This window comes from Cyprinus carpio, chromosome A7, assembly GCF_018340385.1.
Source record: "Cyprinus carpio isolate SPL01 chromosome A7, ASM1834038v1, whole genome shotgun sequence".
NCBI lineage: Eukaryota > Metazoa > Chordata > Actinopteri > Cypriniformes > Cyprinidae > Cyprinus > Cyprinus carpio.
This window is the reverse complement of record NC_056578.1, coordinates 6,594,768-6,621,579: the sequence shown is the minus strand read 5'-3', so window position 1 is coordinate 6,621,579 and position 26,812 is coordinate 6,594,768. Positions and strand designations below refer to the sequence as shown.

The following is a 26,812-nucleotide window of genomic DNA, read 5'->3' as shown; positions in this document are numbered from 1 at the left end:
CTGTAGACACACACACACACACACACACACACACACACACACACACACACACACACACACACACACACACACACACAGAGAAATCAATTAATATGAAGTGATAATGAGTGTTTAATTAGTAACATGACCAGTCCGGTTGTGTCATGAATGTCTCTGACAAAATGCAAATGTGTGTTTGTACCCTCCACAGAAATGTCCTGGATAGCGAAACGGAGAATGATGGTCCAGATCATTCCAAGAGTCATTTTCACATTGCCATCAACAATCTCTGCAGAGCAAGAGACAGAATTTTGGAGTTAGATCAAGTTAAAAATAACATTATAGTATATATATATATATATATATATATATATATATATATATATATATATATATATATATATATAGTTATGGTTTATAAATATACTGTTAGTTAGTAGTAGGCTGTCACTTAAAATATTTATATTTATTCTAATTAATTATATTGTAAACCATGACTAATCTCATATACACTACTGTTTAAAAGTTTGGTCTCAGTAAGGTTTTTTTTTTTTTTTGAAAGACATTGATACTTTAATATTTTTTTTTTTTTTTTACTTTCTATTCTTCAAACAATCCTGAAAAAAATAATAATAATAATAAGCAGCTTAACTTTGATAATAATAAGAAATGTGATTTCTGAGGACTGGAGTAATGATGCTGAAAATTCAGCTTTGCATCACAGGAATAAATTACATTTTAAAATATATTCTAATAGAAAATAGCTATTTTAAAATGTAAAGAATATTTCACAGTATTGCTGTTTTTACGGTATTTTTCACCAAATAAATGAAGCGTTGGTGAGCACAACATTTAAAAATCTTACCGACCCCAAACTTTTAAACAATGGTGTATTTACTGAACATAAATAATTTAAGAGATTACATTATCACTATAATATTTTCTTTATTTCTCTTTCAGTGAACAAAACTGATTGCACTAAATAAGCTATAAATCTGACAGCCCTAGTTAGTAGTCTAAATAGTCCAATAATAGTGTAAGTTTCCCACCTTCAGCACCAATGGACACCAGTTTGACTCCTTTGCTAGAAATGTAATCCAGAGCTTTGTTGACGTTGGCGATCTTGTGGAAACGCATCTTTCCTTTGTCCGGCTTAGGCAGTCTCTCACCTGCCGATCAATCAGACCACACTTATGCCAGTTATCCAGGTAAATTAATCATTATTTTGATGGTAAAGTGTGCAGCTCTAGTGGAATTGCACAAATAATGACTGTTTCCAAACAGGTTTCCCAAACACTCTTACCGCTCTTTCTATCCTACTTCTGAAATGTAAAACAAACAGCTGAATATTTTTTTAAATAAACAGTTTTACACTGTTTTTACACTATTCTCACCTTTAAAATCAACTTAAGTCAAACAATGCAACCCGTTTTGATTGCAGTTGAAAGCCATTTCAAGTTATAACATATTTTGTTTGCTTCGGATTAATATGCACTGATGTGTGGTTCACAGTTAGACCAGGAACACGCATTAAGAAAGTATAAAAGAGTGCATTTTGATTTCACATTCAGACAGCAGGTGATTTGAACTGCAGTGAAAGAATATTTGTTCTGACTAATGTATTGAAAACGAACCACAGATTTAGTACATGACTCGTCGTCTGTCCTCTGAGGATAAAATAAGCATTACATGAATCATGAGCTCCATTCATGGCAAACTGCTTCAGTCTGTAGTCACAAACTCCTTTTATATATGACTGTACAAGACGACAGCTGATGTTGCTTCAGGATAAGACTTCATACTTGTGGCATGAAATATGTTACTCAGTCTCTGCCGTTACGTTTGTTTCACTAGATCAGTGCACCCTAATATATCAGTATAATGGAGGTGTTTCCTATATCTTGCCATTGTTACCTGAGATGACCTCGAGCAGCAGCATGAGTTTGAGGCCATTCCTGAAATCCTCTTCAATGTTCTCGATCTGAGTTCCCGCTTTACGCAGATGAGAGTTACACCACGCCGTGAACGTCTGGGAGACAAAGACAGATTATTAATGTTTTTCATCAGTAACATAAAACAACTTACTTTTATTTTTTAAGAATTTTGAGATAAACTGAGAAATGCGAGGAAACCGTTTTGTAAAACTGTGAAACAAAAAGTCGCAATTACCCTTTTTTTAATATGTAAATTCAGAACCCAGAGAAAAAAGATAGTACTGCAAGACATAAATGCAAATGTAAACTTGGAATATCAAAAAAAAAAACTCAGATAAAACATCACAAAATATATATATTTTCCACCATCTTCCACCAAATAATAAAAAATAAAAAAGGTAAATGCTACTTTTTATTTTTACAATATCTCGCAATTCTGACTTTTTTCTCTTTTTCCTCAGAATTGTGAGAACAATTCACAACCAAAAATAAACAAAACCTTGCAATTCTGAAAAAGCGTAAGAAAAGCATGAGAAAAGTGTAAGAAAAAAACTCAGAATTGAGAGACAAAAGTTTAAATTACTTTTTTATTCTGTCAGAAAAACAACTGAATTGCGAAATATAAACTCAGAATTCAGAGAAAAGTTTAGAGTTTACATCTCACAATTCAGCTGTTTTTTCTCTGTTACAGAATAAAAATAAAAACAGTAGTTGAACTTTTTGGAAAAAAGAATTCAGAGAAAACAAAAGTCAGAATTGTGAGATATTGTTTTCTCATAATTCTGAAAAAAAAAAAAATCACAATTACCTTTATTTTTATCCTTCTATAAGAAGTAACTGAAAACCTAATCAGATTCACTACTTCGGTACAATGTAAAAACTACGTTTTACAAGTTAAAAGTTCAACTTTTAATAAACTTTCAAAAGTGTGTTCTGTGTGAACTGTTTGTGACCATTCTCTTCTTTAGAAAAGGAAAAATATGATACGTTAATGTTTTATACATCTAATAGTGCAAATCTGAACAAAATCCAAACCCCACTGCTTCAATTTGCACATTAAAGCTTGTTTCTGCAGGTTTCCAGAGATGATTGCAATTCAGAGATCTTATAAATATCCCTCATTTCCAGCGTGTGCGATGCCAAGAAGAAGCAGTGTGTGCCAGTGATGTGGGTGTTAGGGGGCAAAGCTGCTGGATGTAAATGAGTGTCTGTGTGTGTGTTTGTTTCTGCTGAGCGGCAGAATAAAGTATGAAAGAGGGGGAGGAGTGATGAACAACAGCACATGTAGGAGTTCCTGATGAGAGAGACACGGATGGAGAGGTTGGAAGAAGGAAGGAGGGAGGATTGAACACATAGATGGAAGCCAGGGGTCACTGTAGGGCTGAGTGGGTGGGAAGGACCGCACAGAGACCAAATATAGACCGCACAAACTAGAGAGATGAGGAGAGACGGAGAGAAAAGACACGAGATGAGAGATGAGACCAAATGAGAAGAAAACAACAGAGGTGAGAGAAGAGAAGAGAAGAGAAGAGAAGAGAAGAGAAGAGAAGAGAAGAGAAGAGAAGAGAAGATGAAAGATGACACCAAATGAGAAAAAAGAGCTAAAATGAGACAAGAACAGAAGGAGAAATGAAAGATGAGACGAAAACAGAGGAGAAGAGATAATACAAGCTGAGAGAGGAGAGAAGAGAGGTGTATAAAAGAGAAGAAATGAGATAATGAAAGTTGAGAAAAGAAGAGAAATGAGAAGAAAATAGAAGATGAAATGAGATTAGAAAAGAACGGAAGAGATAATAAGAGTTAAGAAAAAAGATTGAGAGATTAGGCCAAAGGAGAAGAAAGAAAAGGGAAGAGAAGAGATAATAAAAGTTGAGATGAGAAGAGACAAGAGATTGAGACATGAGACCAAATGAGAAGAAAAGAGACAATATAAGATAAGAACAGAAGGGAAAATGGCATAAGAGAAGAGATAATGAAAGCTGAGAAAGAGGAGAAGAAAAAAATGAGAGAATATAAAATGAGGAAAGAAGAGATGAGATGAGACAAAAGAATGAGAGATAGGACCAAACGAGGAGAGAAGAGATGTGAATAGATGAGTAAAGAAAAGAGAAATTAAATTTGAGATAGAACAGTAGAAAACAGAAAAAAGGGATTTTGAAAGCCAAAATGAGACACAAACAGAACAGAGAAAAAAGAAGAGATGAAAACAAGCGATAACACAAGTTGAGAAAGAAGAGAAGAAATAATAAAGTTAAGACCAAATGAGAAGAGGAGAAAGAAAAGATAATAAATGCTGTGAACAGAAGACAGAAGAAGAGACGTGAGAAAGCTAAGAGAAGGAGATGAGACAAGAACACAAAGGAAATGATAGACCAACAAAAACTCAATTTACAACCCACCTCCAGTTAAAAAGAGGTTTTCATCCTCCATAAAAACCAAAGCCTTATTTACACACCACTTACTCTATAACATCAGCTCATCACTGTTCACTCGATAGTATTCATATTCCAGTCGAATGCCTTAAACAAATTGACCATACTGACTTCCTGACCTTCCATTTCAACTCTATCAGCCTTCCAGATCGCTGTTTTGCCTGTCCAAGCAAGAAGTTGGAAAAAGTGCAAATCTCCTTCTTATCACGAGAGTATTCATACCCATAAATGAACTCTGTTTTTGAGAAATTTAAACCTAACCCACTGAAAATTCTATTTAAGATATTAAAAAGAGGAAATTTAAAAAAAAAAAAAAAAAAAAAAAAAAAAAAAAAAAAACTTTCAGGTTCTTTGCACATATAAAACGTGAAGTGAGATGACACGACATGAGAAGAGATGACATGAGATAATGCAAGCTGAGAAAGAAGAGACGAGAGTGTGAGAGATGAGTGGAGACAAAATAAAACAAGGAAAAGAGAAACCTGGTGAGATGCAATGACAGAACTTGGAAACTGAAACAATAGAGGAGCTGATGGAGAGAAATACACAAAATAAAGACTCGTCATTGGTTCCTTCTTTCATGTTCAGTAAAGAACCCTCTTCCAATTAAGACCCATTTCTTGTTAAACTATTGAAATATTAACTTAAAATCTCAGGGGGAATTCAAGTTAATATTTTAGGTTAAATGGCTGGGAATCCCTGAATATAAAGTTCTATATAGGGAAAGATTTAAAGAAGGTCAGGATGCAAAAGCCTCTTTGGTTTTAAGTGGAACCACCGCAAGCCTTAAGGGAAACTTTATAAGAGACAAAATGGAGAGGAGATGGACGGATTGAGACACAACAGGGGAAATGGAAAGGTCGAAAAGAGGCAGAGCAGGAAGGGTGGAAGGAAGCGCTGATGGAGGAGGGGTGACAATGTCTAAATGTGGATGCCACAGCACACCCGAGACACAGCTGAGAGAGAGGGATTCCTGAGAAGCAAAGTAAGAGACACAACAGGAGCTTCAACTCCAAAGGAGTCGGTCATCCCCTCCGAGAGATTTCTGATTTCTGTCAAATGGCCATAAAGTCCGAACGAGAACAAAAACCATCCCTAGACATGAACCGAAAAACATAAGTGCTAACATGCAGCCACTAATGTAACCCTGGGCCTTTAAATAACAGCCCTCAGTGAGTGCATGCAGCTGCCACTTCCACTCTGTTAAGTCAATTCATTTCCCAGAGTCCACCTGTTACCGGCATGAGTGTGTGTTTGTGTGGGGGTCGATCTTTAAACGTGAGGTAATGCGCTATCAGCATGAGAGGAGATGTCTGTCTTCTCCAAACCCCCACCGGACGGCCGGGGAAGCCCTTTAATAGGTGACCTTTCAAACCAAATTATGACTGACCTCTAGGGTCAGAACTGTTCTACTGTTTTAGTTGGGATGCGTTTATAGAAGAACCCTGTTCAACAAGTCACCATAAATCTCCAATTCACACTGACAATGAATGACTTACAGTTAGTGTGAACACACTTTATAACTAAAGCATTGTTAAATATATTCAAATAGGCCTACATGAAATATATTTGAATATATATAAATATATTAAAATTGTAATAAACATTTTAATAATAATAATATGTAATTTGTTGTGCCACATTGCATCACGGCTTATTTGAGGTGTGGAAATAATAATAATAATAATAATAATAATAATAATAATAATAATAATAATAATAATATATTATAGAAATGATGTCACTAATGAAGCAGTGAGTGGAATGATTTCAAAAATCATGCAAATGGCTTCTAAATTAGCTGATTTTTGATAGTTGTCAGTATTTTGTTGTGCCTGTAAATGCATCCGATATATACAATCATAATCCATGATCAGATGCCAACTGCATAATGTAAAGTCAGAGTATCATAACATAAACTTAAACAATTTAGGAAGTAAATTGGATGGCTGCTCACCAAATAAACAAATAAATGGACGTGTTTTATTATGTATGTAAAAATAAATAAATGCTGACTTTATACACATTTAAATATTTGAATCCGACGGACCAATCAGAATCAAGAATTCCACTTAACTGTTTAGTTGCTCATTAAAAATGCAATAAAATTAATGTGAGAGAGATCTGTAGGGAACCTGTTTATAGAGCTCAGCTGTGAAGCTATTAATGGTTCACCTGTTTATTAGATCAAACTGTTCTTTTCAAAATCCTTATAATGCACTCATGTGCCATACTGTGGTCAGTGTAAATACAGAACAACACATTCAGGTCTCCATGAATGTAGTGGACAGGTCAGGCCAAACACACACACAATAGGCAGGTATGCTCGTTTTAATGCCTCTAGTGGGGATGAATTATCACCTTACCAAAGCATGATCACCGAGTTGGAAAAAAGCTCCCGGTAACTGTGAGTAAATAAAGAAGTTAGGGCTGTATTAATAGCTTGTCATTTGTCTGGGTGACTGCCATTGATTCTCCTGCTCGTTCTTTCTCTCGTTCACTTGCTCGATGGAGGTAACTGTCCGAGGAGGGAAAACAATGACAAGGCCGCAGGAGACAATTCAACAGTTCCCTCCGCTTGACTGCCGCTAACCTTTCACAAACACAGCCACTGACATTTTATTTCAGCCATTGTATCAGAAACACACTAAGATGCTTCTTTGAGTGGAACAACTTTCAATAAATAAAAAACAAACAAACAAGGCAGTCAAAAGTTCTTCAAGGACCATATGTTTTCACAAATGCTAATAATAAAACTAAACATACAACTCTTAAAATTAATAAATTTTTAGCATTTAAATCCCATTCTGCAAAATTCAGCTGATGTTCCTCTACCTTTCACACAGATTTCAATCTCATTTCAACTGAGTTTGCCATTAGCACATTGCTAAACTAACAGAGCAATGTGTATATTAGTGCACAAAAAATATTGGATAAAATAATACTTTTAAGTACACTAAGATATTTTCACAGTCTTATTATTATTATTTTTTTGACACTTTGGGATTGAATGAAATATAGGTTGCTGCACCATTTTTTTTTTCAGCCATTTTGCCATGAACAATTGTTACAAGAACGTTTGGAACAGAACACGTTTTCACTTTTATAAAACACGTATTGGACAGGACAAAACTAAAGGCGGGTTGAAATTTTGAACTTTGGCTGGCTCACTTTTAGTGAAAGATGCAAGTAGAGTGTTTGCATAGACTAATAGTGGAAAACCAGAGCAGTGTTAGCTAATGCAAAACCGCATTCTGTGTGAATGGCTACTTAGGAGGAATTATAATTAAGGTAATTTTGCATTCTACTGTACTACTTTTCCATTGTTGTTTTTTGTAAGCGTGCACTAGGCATCATAGTTGCCAGGTCTATGTAACAAAACCAGCCCAATCAGTACTCAAACATAGCCCAATCACAGGTAAAACTAGGCAAAACTAGCCCAATCACAGGTAAAACTAGGCAAAACTAGCCCAATCATAGGCAAAACTAGGCAAAACTATCTCAATCACAGGCAAAACTAGCCCAATCACAGGCAAAACTAGGCAAAACTAGCACCAATCACAGACAAAACTATCCCAATCACAGGCAAAACTAGGCCAATCACAGACAAAACTAGGCAAAACTAGCACCAATCACAGACAAAACTAGCCCAATCACAGGCAAAACTAGGCAAAACTAGCACCAATCACAGACAAAACTATCCCAATCACAGACAAAACTAGGCAAAACTAGCACCAATCACAGACAAAACTATCCCAATCACAGGCAAAACTAGGAAAAACAAAAACAAACCAAACACAAAAAAAACTAGGCAAAACTAGCACCAATCACAGACAAAACTATCCCAATAAAAAAAAAAACCACAACAACATACAAAACTATCCCAAACACAGGCAAAACTAGCACCAATCACAGACAAAAACTAGCACCAATCACAGACAAAACTAGCACCAATCACAGACAAAACTAGCACCAATCACAGACAAAACTAGCACCAATCACAGACAAAACTAGCACCAATCACAGGCAAAACTAGCACCAATCACAGACAAAACTATCCCAATCACAGGCAAAACTAGCACCAATCACAGACAAAACTAGCACCAATCACAGACAAAACTAGCACCAATCACAGACAAAACTAGGCAAAACTAGCACCAATCACAGACAAAACTAGCACCAATCACAGACAAAACTATCCCAATCACAGACAAAACTAGACAAAACTATCCCAATCACAGGCAAAACTAGCCCAATCACAGACAAAACTAGCCCAATCACAGGCAAAACTAGGCAAAACTATCCCAATCACAGGCAAAACTAGCCCAATCACAGACAAAAACTAGCCCAATCACAGGCAAAACTAGGCAAAACTATCCCAATCACAGGCAAAACTAGCACCAATCACAGACAAAACTATCCCAATCACAGGCAAACTAGCCCAATCACAGACAAAACTAGCCCAATCACAGGCAAAACTAGGCAAAACTATCCCAATCACAGGCAAAACTAGCCCAATCACAGGCAAAACTAGCACCAATCACAGACAAAACTATCCCAATCACAGGCAAAACTAGCCCAATCACAGACAAAAACTTAGCCCAATCACAGGCAAAACTAGGCAAAACTATACCAATCACAGACAAAACTATCCCAATCACAGACAAAACTAGGCAAAACTAGCACCAATCACAGACAAAACTATCCCAATCACAGACAAAACTAGCCCAATTGTGATCTTTGGGGAAAATGGAGAATCGCAGTGCCAATCATCAGTGTCTGCATTTTTTATGAATATTTGACAAATATTTAATGACAACATGGCGGAGGCATTGTGTGCTTTGCTTTTTTTAAAACCATACCTGAGTACTTCGTCACACGCTTTTGGATGCAAAGACACATTCTGTGTGAACGGCCCTTTACGGTGCATTCACACAGGGCGTCAGCATTAATGCTTCTCATTTCCTTTGCATGGGTGACATCATGCGTTGCTGAACTAAATTGTGGGTCCATTGTGTCATGCAGAAGTTGAAAATTGTCAACTTTTTGACAACTTCGCTAGCCAACAGCGTTCATGCAACACTGAAAAAGTAATACGATTGCTATTGTCACTATGACGTTGAACTAGTGTTATGCGAATGAAGTGCTAATGCTAATACAATATGACATATACATGCTCCACCAACATTTCAAAGTCAAGATTAAAGTTTAATACTTTGAGTTTCTATATTCAGCACATCACGCTGTTTGCGTTGTTTATATTATACGATTCTATATTTTTTCTTCAGTGGAATTGGGCTACTTGGAAACCGTTGCCTTGGCTTGTTTATTTCCCGTGGGTTAAAGGTTTGTCATATTGCATAAATTACATTTGATTGAAATTCTGGTATTAAAATTTTACAAATTTTATATTCTTCCAATGATAAAAATTGTGCTATGAGTTTTGTGAGGGAACACAGTGGTAGGACTGTTTTTATGATTACTATTAGCGTATATAGTGATTTTCAAGTTAACATTTTGTGTAATGCATCACAGTGATTGTAAAATACGCATTTTAGGAAAGGGAGTAGCATATTTTAAATTTTGATGGGGATGGGGGTCATAGCTAGTTTTATTACTCAGATCTGGCAACCCTTCACAACATTAACTGAGCGTTCCTGATATATTATGATCAATATTCTCTGGGCTGAATTATGTTAATGGTAATGGAAAATCTGAAATCATCTAAAAGGAATGACATAGCTGCAACCTTCAGTCACCCAACACACACACACACACACACTTGAGGTATGCAAGGACCTGACATCTCACATTTCGACATTTATCGACTGCAGCAGCACTCATTAATGGGTTCACAGAAGTGTGACTGAAGACTGCTGAGGATTCAGTGTGAGAAAGACTATGTGTGTGTGTGTGTGTGTGTGTGTGTGTGTGTGTGTGCGTGCATGTTACTGAACGAGTTTCCTTAAAACTAAGTTCATCTTTGAGAGTTACTATGGTAACCTCATCTACAGCATCCTCTATAAGACCATAATACTGTCATTAGCGTTTCACTCCAAAACCTGCCTCTTCATGCTTTTAAAAGTGTAATTAGAGCAGAGAATGTTATCTACAGCATTAAGCTTGTCTATAACAATGTGAACACTTGTACATCAAGTATGTACATTTTTATTATTATTATTATTATTTCATTTATTTATTTATTTATTTTTTATTTCTTTAAAAACAATTAATTCTGGATTTGTTAAAATTAAATTTTTGGAGGGTATATTTAATTTCTATACTGCTATATATCTATTTATACAAACTGTAATTAAATTGATAATTAAATGATAGAAGAACGTGAACGATAAATATTACAAATCTCCTGCATTACAGACAGCTGAAGGAGCATCACACTTAAACTGACTCCTCAGTAATGAGTTTGGCAGATGGACACATACACACACACACACACACACACACACACACACACACACACACACACACACACACACACATACACACACAGTCACAGAAGAGACCAGAGACCACATTACAGCTTATTCTTAAAATATCACCCTAACATTACACTCAAGCCTTCAAAAAGCAGTGTTTGGGTACCATGGTACTTAGTAGTTTTAGATGGCTATACTATGATATTGTGTGTTTAAACTATTCATATTCCACATAATCTACATGGTAATCCAAGGTACTTTAAACAACACCCTGGTATTTTGAACGTGTTCAACCATAAAAAAATACAAACAAAAAAAACATAGTATTACCATTTTCGTAAGTGGAGCCTATGTTGATATATAACTGCATATACACAAACCTAAACATACATATTTCCGAACACTTAAACACACATAAAGCCGTCGTGAGGCCTGTGTGTCCCTCTGGTAGTTTATAGTCTCTGCCCTACATGGCCACAGCTTCTGGAATAGCAACTGCCACCTGATCTGACCACACAATCTCTCACCCGCTCGCCTGCTCACTCACTCGCTCTCTGAAACACTTTCTCTATGAGAATAATACAAAAATAAGAAATGACACTAATACACAATAGGACCCAAAACTCGTAAAAAAAAAAAAAAAGAGTACAAATTGCTTAGCCTTTGAAATATGCAAACTAAGAACAGTTTTTCAAAACTGATTTATGTGATTGATATTTTCTTGCAGCACACACACACAAATCCAGATATATGACACATCATAACATAACATTCTCACTTCGCAAAATTTCATATTTAATTCAGTGCATTACTTGCCATTTCTTTGTATTTTTTGTGAAATTTACTAGCAATTTCTGAATGAAAATAGTTTTTACACTGAATTTAAGTGTAGGCAGTGAAAGAATGATATTTTCATTTCAACATATACCCAGTTAAAAGTCATTAAAAACTATTCAATTTATATATAATCCATCAAAATGTAGTGGAGACGAATGAGGATATGTAAATTTGTTCATATTTCCCTGAAAAAAACACTTTTAAAAATAAAATAGCTTTATTTGAAAATGTATTTTGCTTTACATGCTAAAAGTCTAAAATCTTGTAAATCATATTAGCAGTGAGTCATGAGGAGAAAAACTAATTGTGCAAAGTCAAGTCAAATAGATTTCTGTGCAAATGTCGAAAATCTAAATCTGATCTAAACTCAAAGTGTGCCAATGAATTTTGGCATTGAGAACGACTGCCATGTCCTCATGATATCTAAGCCTTGACCAATAGGTCAGTTCACACTTAGAAGCAACGAAACATTGCAACTTTACTCAGAGACAGAAGTAGAAGTGGCCCTCACAACAAAAATGACTGGCAGAAAGAAGCATCTTCACACCACAGGATCAGATGTCAACTTAATTTGATCAGCGACTTTTCCCACATAAATAACCATTTGTTAGCAAATATAGATCTTGACCAGACTTTTGTAAAGGGTTTTTACACTATATCTCCCTGTTTTACAGTGCAGGTAGAATCCCGTCTTGCTATGTGTAGGTATTGTTTACATCTTGATGCATGTCAAAGATCATTTGAAGGTCAGGGTAATGTGTGCATGAAACATCTCCCCTCCAAGCAGCAGCAAAATATTTGTCTTATGGTCTTAAAATAAGTGCACTTCTTTTAACCTTTAATAATGTTCAACATATTAATTGTTATATTTGCTTTGAAATAGGTTATAATATTTAATATAATATAAAATGACATTTATTCATGTACTAATATCAATCACAGTAAATAGTCATTATCAACATTTACACCTTTTTATTTCTTGCATAAAAATGTCTTAAAATGCCATGTGAGGACTTCCTGTAAACACTTTCAGTGATGAATCAGAAGCTTTTTTTATTTTTATTTTTTTATTTTTTTGCATGGTCTAGAAAGAAACTGAACAGTATTTATATAGGGTTTTTTTTTTTTTTGACAGACTGGCAGACTGCAAAAAAATCTTGGTTAGTGTTGTACTGAAGAAACAAAGTCACCTACATCTTGGATGCCCTGGGGATAAGCAGATAAACATCAAATTTTAATTTTTGGGTGAACTATCCCTTTAAGATCTCTTTTAAATGTTTCACTATTAGTAATTAAATCTGTATTTTTTGATATGGGAGTTTTCCAATATCTTTATGCCCCTGTAGGTGGCAACATAAGATGCTATTTAAAGGGGTCATATGAAGTTGCTAAAAAGAGCATTATTTTGTGTATTTGGTGTAATGAAATGTGTACATTATTGTTTCTCCTCTATGCCCCGCCTTTCTGAAAGCTCATCGCTCTGAGAAGCGAGGTGTGCTCTGATTGGCCAGCTATTCAGTGCGTTGTGATTGGCCAAATGCCTCAAGCGTGTGATGGAAATGTTACGCCCCTCACCATACTGTGATCTGTGTCCCGGTCAGAACACCGGCGCTACAAGAGAAAAACTATAAAACCCATTACAAACCAGCCATTTGTTGCAGCCAGTGGGGACATAATTACAGATTATAATGACTTATACTGTGTTTTTACGCATTGCGTTGCATCGCGCCATGTAAACATAAAACCATGTCTGCATTTGTGATTGGAGAAACGACAAACAACAAGAGCTACTCTACTCTGCTCAAAACTGTGTCCTCTTTTGGAAGGCCAAACAAAGTAGTTTTGCTTTCACAACGAAACACACAGCGTCTCCACAACATGGCGCTGGCGGCAACAGCGAGAATCAAAGTTATGCCTTCTTTCTTTGCGTGAACATTTAGGCGGCGTTATGCAAATCTTCCCACATCGTGATGTAGACATGTGAGGGCGTGTTTAAACGAGGCGTTTCAGAGGGTCGTGGACGAGTCTTAACTTTTATTAAGAATATCTCTTTGGGTTTGAGACTTTAGTCTTTGCAACTTTAGGGATCTTATATATTCACAAACAGCTTGTAACACTCCAAAGAGAAAGGAAAATCACATCATATGACCCCATTTAAGATCTTAAGATCAGTCATAGGCTTCCGGGAGATATCAGGTTTTTTTAAGCCAGATTGTGAGAGAATTTAAACACACACCAATGCTCAGAAATGATATGTCTATTTTCTGCTGTATTTTGACAGATATCAGATGAAATAGCATGTTGACAATCACTTTATTACTGGGACTTCTGCACATGTGTGCTGTGGAGCTAGAACAGGTGCAGAACCTCCACCCCCAAGCAACCCCCATATTCGTTTCATTGCAAAATGATGCACTTTCTATATTTACACAGTGATATCAGCTCCTTATGCTGATCTTACATGCCTGAGGATGTTTAAAGACCCTCTGCCATGCACTCAAGTCTGAAACCCAACTTATAATCTTTTTATAACTACTAGAAGATGAAGTTAAGAGTTTATATTAGCTTAGCTTTTATTATAAGCTTCATTTTATCGATTGGCATCATTTGATCAGCTCAAATAGTCTTCCACGTTTAAAAAAAAAATAGTAAAAAACGTCATATCAATCATCCAGGGGGCGCTAGTGGGCATGTTATTACTTCCACATGAAAAATATAACTCAACCATTTGCTTAACCAAATGGGAAAAAATTGACTTGCACCTTTTCTTTTATTAGTTGAGAGGTGGGAACACATATAAAGTCTATGGTTTACATCAGAGGAGGTGCTGGCTATGGAACACCACCGTGTGCACCTTAAAAATGTGCGGCATTAAAATAGTGACAGTTGACATGGTGACATTTTTTTTTTTTTTACTAGCTATCAAATAGAGAGGGAGCAACTGCACAGGCAAAGGAGCTCAGAAAAGACGGCATTAAGAATGGAGGGAACAAGGGAGCAGTACGGGAGATGGGGCGGCAAGGTTGAGGAGTATTTTTAGGGCATGTTTATTCACAGACTGAAATGAACCCTCCTTGCACTTCTTTTGCTCTCACACCATCTGTTAAAGCCTTTCAGCTTTGTCAGGTCTAGCCAACATCCCACAAATGTTAGTTAGACACCTTAATGGAGAGTGCCTGCACAAGCAATGCTTTTTCTACATTATGATCGATGCCATTTCTTGCAAAAACATGTTTCCCCCTTTCTATTTTAATGTACTTTAAAATCTAATTTATTTCTGTGATGCAAAGCTGAATTTTCAGCATCATTACTCCAGTCTTCAGTGTCACATCATGCTTCAGAAATCATTCTAATATACTGATTTATTATCAATGCTGGAAACTGTTGGGCTGCTTAATATTTTTTTTTTTTTGGAAGCTGGGATACTTTTTTCAGGATTCTTTGATGAATATAAAGTTAAAAAAAAGAGCATTTATTTCAAATATATACACTGTTCAAAAGTTTGGGGTCATTAAATTTTTATTCTTTCTTTTTTTTTAAGAAATTAAAACTTTTATTCAGGATGTGTTAAATTGTTAAGAAGTGATAGCAAAGATTTATATTGTTAGAAAAGATTTTTATTTTTTATATTATATCTTTTTAACTTTTTATTCATCAAAGAATCCTGAAAAATGTATAGCAGTTTCCTAAAAAATATTTGGAAGCACAACTGTTGCCAACTTTGATAATTCTAATAATAAATCAGCATATTATAATGATTTCTTAAGGATGATGTGACACTTTATACTGGAGTTATGGCTGATGGAAATTCAGCTTTGCATCACAGAAATAAATTAGATTTTAAAGGATATTAAAATAGAAAACGTTATTTTATATTGTAATAACCCTTTGCAAGATTAGCCTACCGGTTTTTTTTTCTGTTTTTTTTTTACAACTAAAATCTGTGGTTTGCAGTCAGAGACCAATTGGTTGTTCTTGGCTGACGTCACTTCATACCGTGGCACGAGCGCCACTGACGGCTATTACACGTCACCTGTCATTTCTGTCAACCAGATCTTCAAAAACGTCTTCTTAACCTAACTTCTCTACCTTACGGCTAGTCCTGCATTGTTATCTTACCACTTACGACGATCGACTATAGATTCTGGAATTACAATTGTGACTATCCGAACTTATACACAAAAACAAAGAAAGTACCCGTTTCCACGGAATGTATAAGCTTCTCTACCTGCGTTTTGACACTAAAGATCGACTGTTTAGTCGTTTAAAGCACAGGTAAGTTTAGAAAGTACCCGTTTCCACGGAATGTATACGCGCGCTTTTCTGAGGTAATTTTAAAACTCCAGCGAACGTCTTAGACGTTGTCCGTGTTCGTTACTGCGATTAGATTCACAATTTGAGACTCATATAACACATAAAGAGCGTATAAAATTAGCCACAAACTTAATGAGGAGGGCGGGGATGTGTTAAGACTACACAGAGGAAAACTGTGAATAGAACCTGCAGCTGTAGCTACAAGATGTAAACTCGCTTGTCAGCTCGAAATGACAATAAAATATTATATAAATCGTCTCTAAGTGTTGAATAGTATGTTCAGTATGATATCCTTCCTTCAGATTTCCTAATCATAAAAACCGTTGCAGTACCAGTCACTACAGCTATTCTTACTACGGAAAAAAAAAAAAAAAAAAAAAGATTACAGGATTTCTTTTAAGTTTAGTAAGCTTTCCACGTCTTCTTTATTTTGTAAATATTTGAATAATTACTGTTGTCACTATAGCATTTTAGCTAAAGCTATGGTTATATGAAAGGTAAATACAACATATAAAAATCTTGCCCCCTCAAAGTGACTTGTGTTGCGTGATTTTCCGCTAAATCTCATAAGCATACCTTCCTCTGCTGTTTCTCCCAGGCAGGGTCCAGTAGAAGATCCCTGTCCCAGTCATCCTCCTGAATCATGTAGTCTCCCGTAGTAGACATCATGTAGGTGTTGTTATACTGAACCTGGGTCTCAATAACAGTCGTCATCTTTTACAGTTATCCCTCTAACTCTTACTAATTAGAAGTTACGTGCCTTGCACTTTAGATTGTGAACTCTAAATCCTGTCCGTGCGTTCGAGGACAACACCCGCTCAGTGTGTACGTGTATGACCGTGGAGGAAGAGGCCAGACTCCACTCGTCCAAGGTGCCTGTGTGGAGGTGCGAGCAGAACTTTTGCTGCCCAGTGCTCATATCCTGGTCAACAGTAGCACACGTGACTGCACCCCAATAAATAAGAACTGGTTGTGTGGGTGTCGGATTATGCCACCTAAAAGGTGTGAGAGGTGGGACACACTGTGCACTGGGACCAATAACTGGTGGCTGTTTTAGTGAAGGGCAGGGAAAGATCTCATACACGCCTCCTGGTGCCCTCCACTTTGCTAAGAACACCTGTTGTTCTTGGTAGTAGTCTATATCTACTTACCCAAGTAGCAGTTCTGGGGCCAGTGTAAATAACAACCAGCTGACTGCTATGGATTGAAAATAGGTGCACAAGCAGATCCCAGGCCTGTTAAAATTCCTGACTGTATCCCTCTTAAATACTAACGCTTGTACCTCCTCTATACAGTCACTGCTTACTACACACAATAGTGCTTCTTTAATATTTAAATAAAACAGAGACAAGTCTGTGAGAGGTAAGTTAGAAGACCCATTCCAAGAAAAAAATTCTTGCGGAATTTTTTAAAATATTATTTAAAAAAAAACAACACTGAGAGATTGATTTGTATGCAATCGTTTACTTAAAAAAATCATTCTTTCTTTAAAATGATGACAAGTAAATGAGCACAACATAGTGTATGCTGTCATAGTTCTAGTTTATTGCAGTAAGCATGCGATGCCAAACAGTGTTCATGCAGAAGCTGGTGTAGGAGAGTACACTTTATCAGTCGCAAGGTTTTTGCAATATACACACGTGAACAAACCATGCACATATTCATTAGAAGGTGATAAAAACATTACAACCAGCTCAAATCCTATCACCTGCAATAGAAATTATCCACGTTTCATACATGAATTATAAAAATTATGCACTTTAACTTTCAAAAGTACTGGAGTAGCCTTTTCACTCAGTAGGGGATTTCCATATAAAGAATCAGAGTAAAAAAAAAGAAAAGATTAATAAGAAAGAAAAACAAAAGAATATACTAGAGTTTTCTAAATAATATAATGTGATACAAACACTAGAGGTTGTGTTATTGTTATTTTCCAATTTAAACAAAAAGGTTGACGATATCTACATAGGAAGTAGACAGAAAGAGAATTCTTATCCATTGAAAATTTTGGAGCGTACCATCTAGACTCAAAGAGACTTTAGCTGGAAGAGCAAGTTGAAGAAGAAGGTAAGTGATTTGTTTACGAACCAAGAACCATGTTTAAGAACCAAGATTCTGTATGGAAGGTTCTTCTCAAACACCTCTGCTATCTATCTGCCGCAGAGATCTTTCATCATCAACGGATGCTACGGACATCACGGAAATCTGTCAACCACAAATATCTGCAAGTCAAAGATCTTAATACCACTAACATTGGGAGTACCAGCTACTGGACAGTTCCCTTTCCTCCAGAATAAGATCTAAAACTGAGGTCATCTCATTCTCTTCCCCTCAATTCTACAGGCAAAGTATACAAACACTATAGACAAGAAGAAATGCAGATGTGTGTGACAATGTATGTGAAGATGCTACATTGTCATCAGAAAAAGCAAGTAAAATCAAGAACAACAGCACCTTCTAGTGAAATAAACCAAACAAACAAACTGCAATGCTCCCTCTGGAGGAAAGGTCTTGTAAGTATCCCTCAGGCAGCTCAGGTTCAGAAGTCTTTTTTTTTTCCTAGCTGATGCTGCTTGTTTTCTAGAACATTCTTCTACCGGGTATGTAATTTAATCAGGTAGGCATCTCAATCTGTGCCACCTACTTATCGTACACTCAGCTATTGCAAGCACAAATATCATAACAGACTCTCATTTAAACAGGTAACACAAGGTAGCTTTCTGATTAACTTAAAGTAGAACGTCTTTAAATCTGACAAACAAAAACCAAATAAATTTGGTAACTATTTGGGATGACTGTGCCTAAGCTTCCACTCAAGAATTGTTGTCAATCTAGGAAACAAAAGCAGAAGTTTATAATAAGAATGCTTTGCTGGGTTGCGGCTCAGCAGTGTATCAGTCAAGCAATGCTTGATAAGGGTCGTCAGTGTCACTGAGTCCAAATGAGAGTCTTACGAATAAAATTTTGGCCAGTGTCTCGGGTCCAGTCACAGAGCTTTCAGGGATGCTTCAAGCAGCAATTAACACTGAACAAATGTAACAACTAGCACTGGGATTCGACGAGGGCGGCGGTGAGCTGGGCGTTAACGGCGAGTAGACTCGAGGAAGCCTGGGGGCAAGCGTTAAATCATATTAACAAACAAAAAAAGCACATGGAAGGGAGGGCCAGTTGAGGTCGAATATACTGACTCACAATCACTCACACCTTTATCAGCCACCCTTGCTAACTTGTTTTAACACTCATTTTACACTCTTTTAATCATTGACCAGCAATCCCACATATTCAACTGCTTACGGACACATTATAACCACACTCTCTCCAAAGCTAAACCAACAGATCAGTTATTAGAGCACCAAGCACCCACCCTTTACCAAGACACACTAACCACAGTAGCAATAAACGGTCACCCCTGCCGCCCCCTTTTTGGCAGTGATAGAGAGTAGCATAACACTGGTGTTTAGAGAACCAACTGGCTATGGCAGTGGTGACGAGAAGTGAGGAATTTACAAGAGGGGTGGGGTGGTGGTGAGGAGAAATAGAGCGGATACACGGTCAGGCGCAAACGCTATTGGGAAGGACGACAGGTAGAAAGGGGCGAGGCACAGTGCGTTTACCTGTATGGAGTGAGAGAGTTTCCTGTGCATTGCGCGACGCTAACTTTCTTCCCCCCAAACCAGCTCTGCGTTTGGTGTCCACAGTTCCATAGGGACCTAGTTCAGTTGGAACAGTCACATCAGAAAGCGTTTGTATTCGGGGGTGAAAAAAAAACAAAAACAAAAAAGAAACATGCACAATGGAAGCAGAAGTGAGCGAAGCTTTGTGGGTGATATCTTGAATTTACAATTGCCCCATCGCGTACAAGTAAAGGAAATGCAAAAAGGTTTTAAAGTGTGGGTGCCTCCTAAGACATAAATGTTTTACAATATGCTTGCATCATAACATCATGTCAAGGATAGTCATCACTGTACCACACTCCAGTTAAAGAAGCTGCATGGGGACTATGTGTGGTTAAAACGTACCAAAAGCTGGGTTGAAGATTTTGCTGCTCCGGGGGAAGGGGTTTAGTATGGTGTGTGCAGCTGGGGGGTATAGAGTGGGGTTGCCCCTAGACTTACCCCATCCATAGAGACAGGGGTGAGATTGGGATCAGTCTCAAGTCCTTTAGCTTCTTTTCAGGGCTCCGATTCATACGAGTCTGGTCGTTTCACAAAGGAAAAACAATTATGAAACATCAAAAAGCAAAAAACAGCTAAAGCTCCAAGCAAAAGCTCTCGAATTCCCTCTTTAAATGATCAGGCAGGCTCTTTATTTGAAGGCTTGTTATAGTCGTAAAGATCGAGTACAGATCTTTAAAGTCTTCTCTTCTGAGAACACTTGCGGCAAGAACAGTTACCATGATAGAAACTACAAACATGAATGTTGATGCAAAATGTTCTCTAAGATCACATTCACACACTGGCATCCTCAGCACATAGGTGCGAACAGGGGCATGGTAAACAAATGAAATGCTGTCACTAAATTGAGAGGCAGATGCAAAGAAAGATGAAGAGAGATGCAGTGAGGGTCATCTATGGAGTTGAAGCAGCAAAATGTGCAGGAAGACTGAAAGAAACTGATAGGAATCTCCCAATTCATTTAATCCCATATCACAGCACCACAGAATATACAGCACTTTCGTGTAGTCTTAATCCAGTTTCACTTTATAAGACTACAGATAAAAAAAGTAACAAATTTAATACATAAGGCATAAGAATAATAGGCCACTAATGATTTTGGCTGTTTTTCTAAAAAAAAAAAAAATCACTGTGAAAAAGCCACAAGAAAGAACATGTTGTCTCTCTTGAAGCTGTAAACAAAAGTTAACAATCAAAAGGAGTATGTCTCTTTAAATGTATATTTGAGTCCCTCATCACCGTTTATAAAAACATGATAGCATTAAAAAAAGACACTTTAAAAAACAGATTCTACAATGCATCATGGCAGTTAAGTTGGCGAGCTTAATGATGCTCCACATAAGACAGATCACAGCAAAAGCTGACTAGCTACACCTTCCTGATTGTTTTTTTCCCATACATCACCATATCTATGGAAATAGCTACATTAAAGTTGAAGGGGAGAGAAGTCACAGTGTCTTTCAGCTTTCAGGATGGGTGGACAGGGATGAAAGGGTGGGGTTAAAGGTCATAACTAAAGTTTCTCCCATCTGAGGTGTAAGTATGTGCGTGTGAATCGAGGTTGCTTCCCTGTGCACGTGTACACATGTGCGATCCAGTCGTGACAACCAATGGAAAGCATACACACTACACCACAGTCCCAGAGAAAAACAAGAAAAACACACAAAGACATGTAAAATACTGTCCAACCCTGGTCCTACACTTCACACACCTTTGGAGTAAACGTACATTCAACTTATTTAAACATTTTTAAAATGCATTAAAATCTAATTTCTTAATAACTGTATGAATGCGTAAACTGGTAAAGTTTATATAACTATAATCAAGCAATATTTTAAAATATCAAGTCCAGTATTCATTCATAGACTACAAACACTTAGGAATATAAAATTTAAAAAGCATCATGACTAGTGCCTAATCTACCCTTCAAAACTAATTGGCCATAGATTGAAGGTTTCTTTAAACACAATGTGTTATATTGGTTACGTGTGCAGGAATGAGAGCATGCAGTTTCCCTTTTCAGCCCTGACTGCACTGGGTGTGTTTGAGATCAGAACCAAGGTTAGAGACTCCAGTCTGTAGTTAAAACTGACATGGCCACCGTCTTAAACCCAAGCACAATCACGTCATAAACATACACCTGTGGTTTCTTTCTGACACATACACACAAACACACACGCAGCACAAGGAAAGGAGAGGCAGAGAGGATGTGGAGCACACTATCGGAAGGGTGTTTCAGGGGTGTGTAGGGCGAGTTCGGGGCGGCGGAGGAGGGGTTCCTTGTGCGACGGCGGAATCGGCGGTGGCTCATACACGCGGGGTGTTGCCATGGCGATGGCGGCAGGCACGGGGGCGGCGGGCAGCACTGGCCTGAGGGAGTCAAGCGTTGCCACCGGCTGAGTAGGCACACCAGACAGAGTCTGCAGTGCAGACACCGCTGCAAGAGGGTTGTGAGATGGATACGCGTACTGGTACTGTGGATACTGCTGCAGCTGCTGGTACTGCTGGTAGTATTCTGCGTAGTATCTGGGATAAAGGGAGTAGAGGAAACACACATGCACATCCACGCAGACAGGGAAAGAGAGACAGAAATCATACAGGCATGCATATACAAACGTATATATACACCATTAGATAGAGAGAGAAACACAAAGACAGAAACACATTTACACGCAAACACACAAACACACATCACCACCATTGTAAATTGGTTTTTAAAAAACAACTTTTTGCAACTGACAAACTTTTTGCTGTAATCATTTATTATATCTCTTTTATTGCAATCAACTCACCTGGCTACAGGGTCATCCTCCTGTGCAGCGGCTTCCTCTCGACCTGCAGGTGTAGGCAATAAAGCTCTGCGCTTGGCCCTCTGGTACATAAATGGTTTCATAATAGGGTCAGGCAACAGTGGGGCAGATCTTCTCAGTGGACTCCGGTCCCTTTCTCCAGACTTTGAGCTAGCCTGTTGCTGTTCTGCTAGCACTTGCTGGCCTTGTGCAAAGTAGTGTGCCCTTGCTGCCTCAAAGAAAGCTGCTGAGTCAGCTGCCCCAAGAGCCCCATAAGCTGGGGTAGCGGTGTAGAGAGCCGGTGCTACTGTATAAGCTGGGTTAACAGCAGCAGTTGCAGCTCCTGGTACTTCCATGCTGTGCGCTGCAGTTAGGAACACTGGATTTGCTAATGCGTGCGCGTAAACTTGTGGACCGTATGCACCAGCGGCAGCTGCGGCGGCTGCAACTGCACCACTTGTCACTTGCCCATAGAGAGCTGGGTTAACGGAGCCATACACCTGTGCGGCAGCTGCAGCAGCACCAGAGTTGAGTGCCTGGTTTGCAACTGTCCCACCGTAGAGCTGATTGGAAACTGTTCCATACACTTGACTAGCTAGTGCTCCATAAACAGCTGGAGCCACGGCAGTTCCTCCTTCTGCCCTTGCTCCACCAGATGTAAGTCCAGTCAAAGCAGCATACGTGGGGTCAAAAGTTGAGGTGTTGTATACAGAGTTGTGGACACTCTGTTGAACCTGCAGTGGAAGGCCGGCAGCTGCAGCAGCGGCGGCGGCTAACACGGCTGCTTGGCTCTGGTACTGCTCCAGGGTGGGCTTACCGGCTGGGCATTCACCTGCATAATGGCCCTGTTTTCCACAGCTGACACATGGGATTTTCCCAGTTGGAGTCTGCTTACTTGGCTGAACTTTGGACAGCTCCACAGAGAGCGGTCGTCCTTTGAAGGAGGTCCCATGCAAAGCCTCAATAGCCTGCAGCGCATCCTCCTTGTTCTCCATGTGCACAAAGGCATAACCTGCCGAAGAAAACAACTTTTTTATTATGGGGTCCCGCTAGTAAATCTCAGAATAATGCAGAAGCATGTGGTACCCTACATGAGTTCTAACACATACTTTAAATTAGGAATATCAAACCTTGTCCCTGGAGAGCTATCTTGCTCCGACACATCTGCCTGTTATTTTCTAGGAATCCTGAACACCTTAAACAGCTGGTTCAGGTTTGTTTGATTAGATCTCTGCAGGGTGGTAGCCCTCCAGGAGCAGGGCTGACTACTCTTGCATTAAGTTTTTGAAAGAGCTTGGAACTCTTACCTTTTACCTTATCGCACTCCAAAACTTTCCCAAAGGTCTGAAACAGCTCCCGAAGATCTTCTGTGGTGCACATACTACTCAGATTACCCACAAACACCTTTGTTGAGTGAAGCGGGCGTCCTCGGGACTCCTCGACCACAAGGTTGCGTCCTTTGAACTCTCGGCCATTGAGCTCCCGGATGGCACGTTCAGCAGCACCCTCTCCTTGCAGGTGTATGAAAGCAAACTGTCTCAAGACGCTGCAGCTAACCACCTGGCCGTACGACTCAAAGATGGCTGACAGTTCTTCTTGTGTGGTGTCCAGGGCCAGATTTCCTACGAAGAGCTTTATCGTTTGGCCCTTATCCATTGTGCTGAAGTTAATGAAAGATGCTTTTTCAATAACTGATACATCAGACCAGGACATATTAACATTAATATTAACAAAGTACAATTTGAAAAGCGAAGAGTACATATTCTCTTACAAAAAAGTAATGCGGCTGTACCATGGTAGGGTTGTCAAAAGTACTGACTTCGATACCAGTCGGTACTGAAATGTAAAAAATGTGATGATACCAGCATTTCCTGCAGGCATTTCAAGCGGATTCTTCTATGAGCCGTCTATGAGCAGATATATTTGGTATCCACCAATAGACGTTTTTTACATTTCAGAACCAACAGGTACCAAACCCAGTACTTTTGACAACCCTACCATGGTACAATTATAGTATCAGATATTAAATATTATTCTATCACGGTACTATAGTACTCTGAAATATAGTGAATAGTGAATGATTATCATACTCGGGTGTTTCATGCAATGCCAATGTACTTCCTTGGTATTTGGCACCATGGTAATACCATGGTTTACAGACGTGCCATAGTTTTGTACTTTTGTTAGTTTTATCTCCCATTAATTGGGGAGAGAAATAAGTTTCTACATGCAGGGTAAGATGATAAAAGTTACATAATGACCGATCCCTAGTGAAAACAAAATATTGTCTTAATAATATGTTGTTTTTATTTGTGACAAAGTGAAAGAAAGTCCTGAGGTACATATGACATGTTTTTCATAACAATAGTTCAACATATATACATCACACTTCATTAAACTTAGTTCTATCACATTAATGACGTAAACGCAAATTATTCAGCACACGAAACACTGCATAAAACATCAAGGAAACATTTATAAATCACAGTGTTGGGGAGTAACTGGTGATGTAATGGAGTTACGTACAAAATAAATGTAACTGTAATCTGTTAAAGTTACTGAGAAAAAATGTGTAATTAAATTACAGTTACTTGTGAAAATGTTAACGATTACAAAGGGTGTTACATCTGAATATTTTCACAAACACATCTTTGTTTGCTTTCTTAGTGAGGACATTGCATAGACATCCATTGATTTTATATCAGATTAATGATATTTTCTATCAGCATACCCCTCACAGAAATGTGTAAAACACTAGATATAAATAAAAGCATTTTTTGGCTGATTTATAAGCCTCACTATGAGATGTCATGAACTTTCACTATACAAGTGAGGACATTTGGTCCTCACAAGTATAGTTAAACCAGTACACACACACATACAGATTTAATTGATTTCTTTCCCAAAATGCATTGACTGCTCTAAAATATGAGACACCAATGTTTCAGTAGTTTAGGACACGGAATAGGACGTGTGTATTCAATAACTGCTTTATTTTCTATTTTGGGTGGACTTATATGCTTTATTTTTTTTAAGATTAACTGTATTTTTCCCAAGGCACTGTTAGATTCCAGTGTTTCCTGACACATTTGCTATGCAAAGATTTTATTTCAAAAACAGTTTCATAGCCATTAAACTATATCTTGTTATGGTTTTAAATCTGTATTTAACCTCAGAATTATCAAAGTAAAAAGAGGTGCTAAAGTCTGATTTTGTGGTGGCTGCTTTAAAATGACATTTTTATAATCTTAAATGTTAAGTGTTGAGTACTACTGTAAGGTTAACCAGGCCTGCTCTACATGTTTGAAAATGATAAATAGTTGAAAACATTCATTAGAAATGTAGAAAGGTAATCAAAAAGTAAATGTTATCTTTAATGTAACTGAAATAGTTACACTACTTATTACATTTTAATAAGTTCTAATCTGTATGTAACCTATTACATTTCCAAAGTAACCTTCCCAGCACCGATTAAGCATAGATAAAATGAATTAGCTGCAGTCACAAAGCCATATCAATCTGGTGACGCAGTGCATGTAAACACATTCACTTCCTCAATGTAGCAGCTCTCGGGACAAACGCACACACAAACCTCAGTTTAATCATAGCCCAGAAAACCGTATAAACCCCATTCAAAGACGAAAAGTGTAAGAGACGCGAACGCTCTCCGGATTCAACAACACGAGTAGCACGCGCGTGTCGAGTGATTTACTGGATGTAACATTTCTGACACCAGATGTTTACAAAACACTCCCGATCGCTTCCGTCATCAACACCACCGCCGCTCTGTAGTTTTGCATTCTCATTATATAAGTGTGTGTGTGTATTTCTATGTGTGCACTTTTCATTCTTTCCAGCAGAAATCTCTAGATGACTCATTCTGTTAGGATTTTCTGGGTGTCCCCGCGCGCCCCCCAAACCCTTCGCGTTTCTCTATAAATCACACCGCGGCCTCGCCTATATCACCACGCGCTTCATCGGCGATCGTTAACTATCGATCCTATATGATAAATGATGGAATCACTTAAAACATAAACATATATAGAGAGAGGAAAAGAATCTCCCATCTTACCTAAACGGTGCGGGGTTTCAAAATGGTCGATCCACTTCCGTTCTTTAGAATTGCTCTCATTCTTCAGCAGCGCTGATGCATTCACTCGCACTCATGCGCGCGGACACCGGGGACTGTGTGTGCTTCTGCACTGCTGTACACCATGCATCATTTCGTTTTTTTCTTTCATTAAACAAGAATTCAATAAAACTTAACTGAAAGCACTTCAAAGTACTTGAGTTTTGTTGTTGTTGTTTCTTTAAATATAGCCAGTTGCACATGTTTATTTTGGGCTTTTTAAAGAATACAGTCAGTTTTTTTATATTATATAAATTATTAGTTTGGGCTAATTTTGGCCCAAAAAT

At 37.9% G+C, this 26,812-nt stretch overlaps 2 protein-coding genes across 2 annotated transcripts in view; both read right to left on the bottom strand.

Annotated features, from left to right (window-relative positions):
• The window catches only part of LOC109111498 (alpha-actinin-3), a 35,895-nt gene extending 18,984 nt beyond the window's left edge, over nucleotides 1–16,911 (bottom strand). The window contains exons 1-4 of the mRNA XM_042759425.1: nucleotides 16,510–16,911; nucleotides 1,894–2,008; nucleotides 1,029–1,148; nucleotides 182–268 (exon numbers count right to left, since the gene is read on the bottom strand). Coding sequence (XP_042615359.1) covers nucleotides 182–268; nucleotides 1,029–1,148; nucleotides 1,894–2,008; nucleotides 16,510–16,647 — 460 coding nt within the window. The 5' untranslated portion in view covers nucleotides 16,648–16,911. The remainder of the gene's footprint in view (nucleotides 1–181; nucleotides 269–1,028; nucleotides 1,149–1,893; nucleotides 2,009–16,509) is intronic.
• Nucleotides 1,946–26,619, bottom strand: rbm14b (RNA binding motif protein 14b). Its single transcript, XM_042759426.1, has 5 exons — nucleotides 26,469–26,619; nucleotides 23,704–24,056; nucleotides 22,400–23,408; nucleotides 19,548–22,133; nucleotides 1,946–2,008 (listed from the first exon to the last, which is right to left on the bottom strand). Exons 2-4 carry the CDS (start codon nucleotides 24,050–24,052, stop codon nucleotides 21,827–21,829), a joined length of 1,665 nt encoding a protein of 554 aa, XP_042615360.1. The 5' UTR covers nucleotides 24,053–24,056; nucleotides 26,469–26,619; the 3' UTR covers nucleotides 1,946–2,008; nucleotides 19,548–21,826.
• Nucleotides 26,620–26,812: the final 193 nt, after the last annotated feature.

Bases quoted from the DNA above. Each gene is read 5' to 3' on its own strand.
- rbm14b (XM_042759426.1), bottom strand. From the start codon at position 24,052: ATGGATAAGGGCCAAACGATAAAGCTCTTCGTAGGAAATCTGGCCCTG. The intron at 23,409-23,703 runs GTAAGAGTTCCA...TTTCTTCGGCAG, and splicing joins GGAGTGCGATAAGGTAAAAG to GTTATGCCTTTGTGCACATG. The intron at 22,134-22,399 runs GTGAGTTGATTG...CCTTTATCCCAG, and splicing joins GAGGATGACCCTGTAGCCAG to ATACTACGCAGAATACTACC.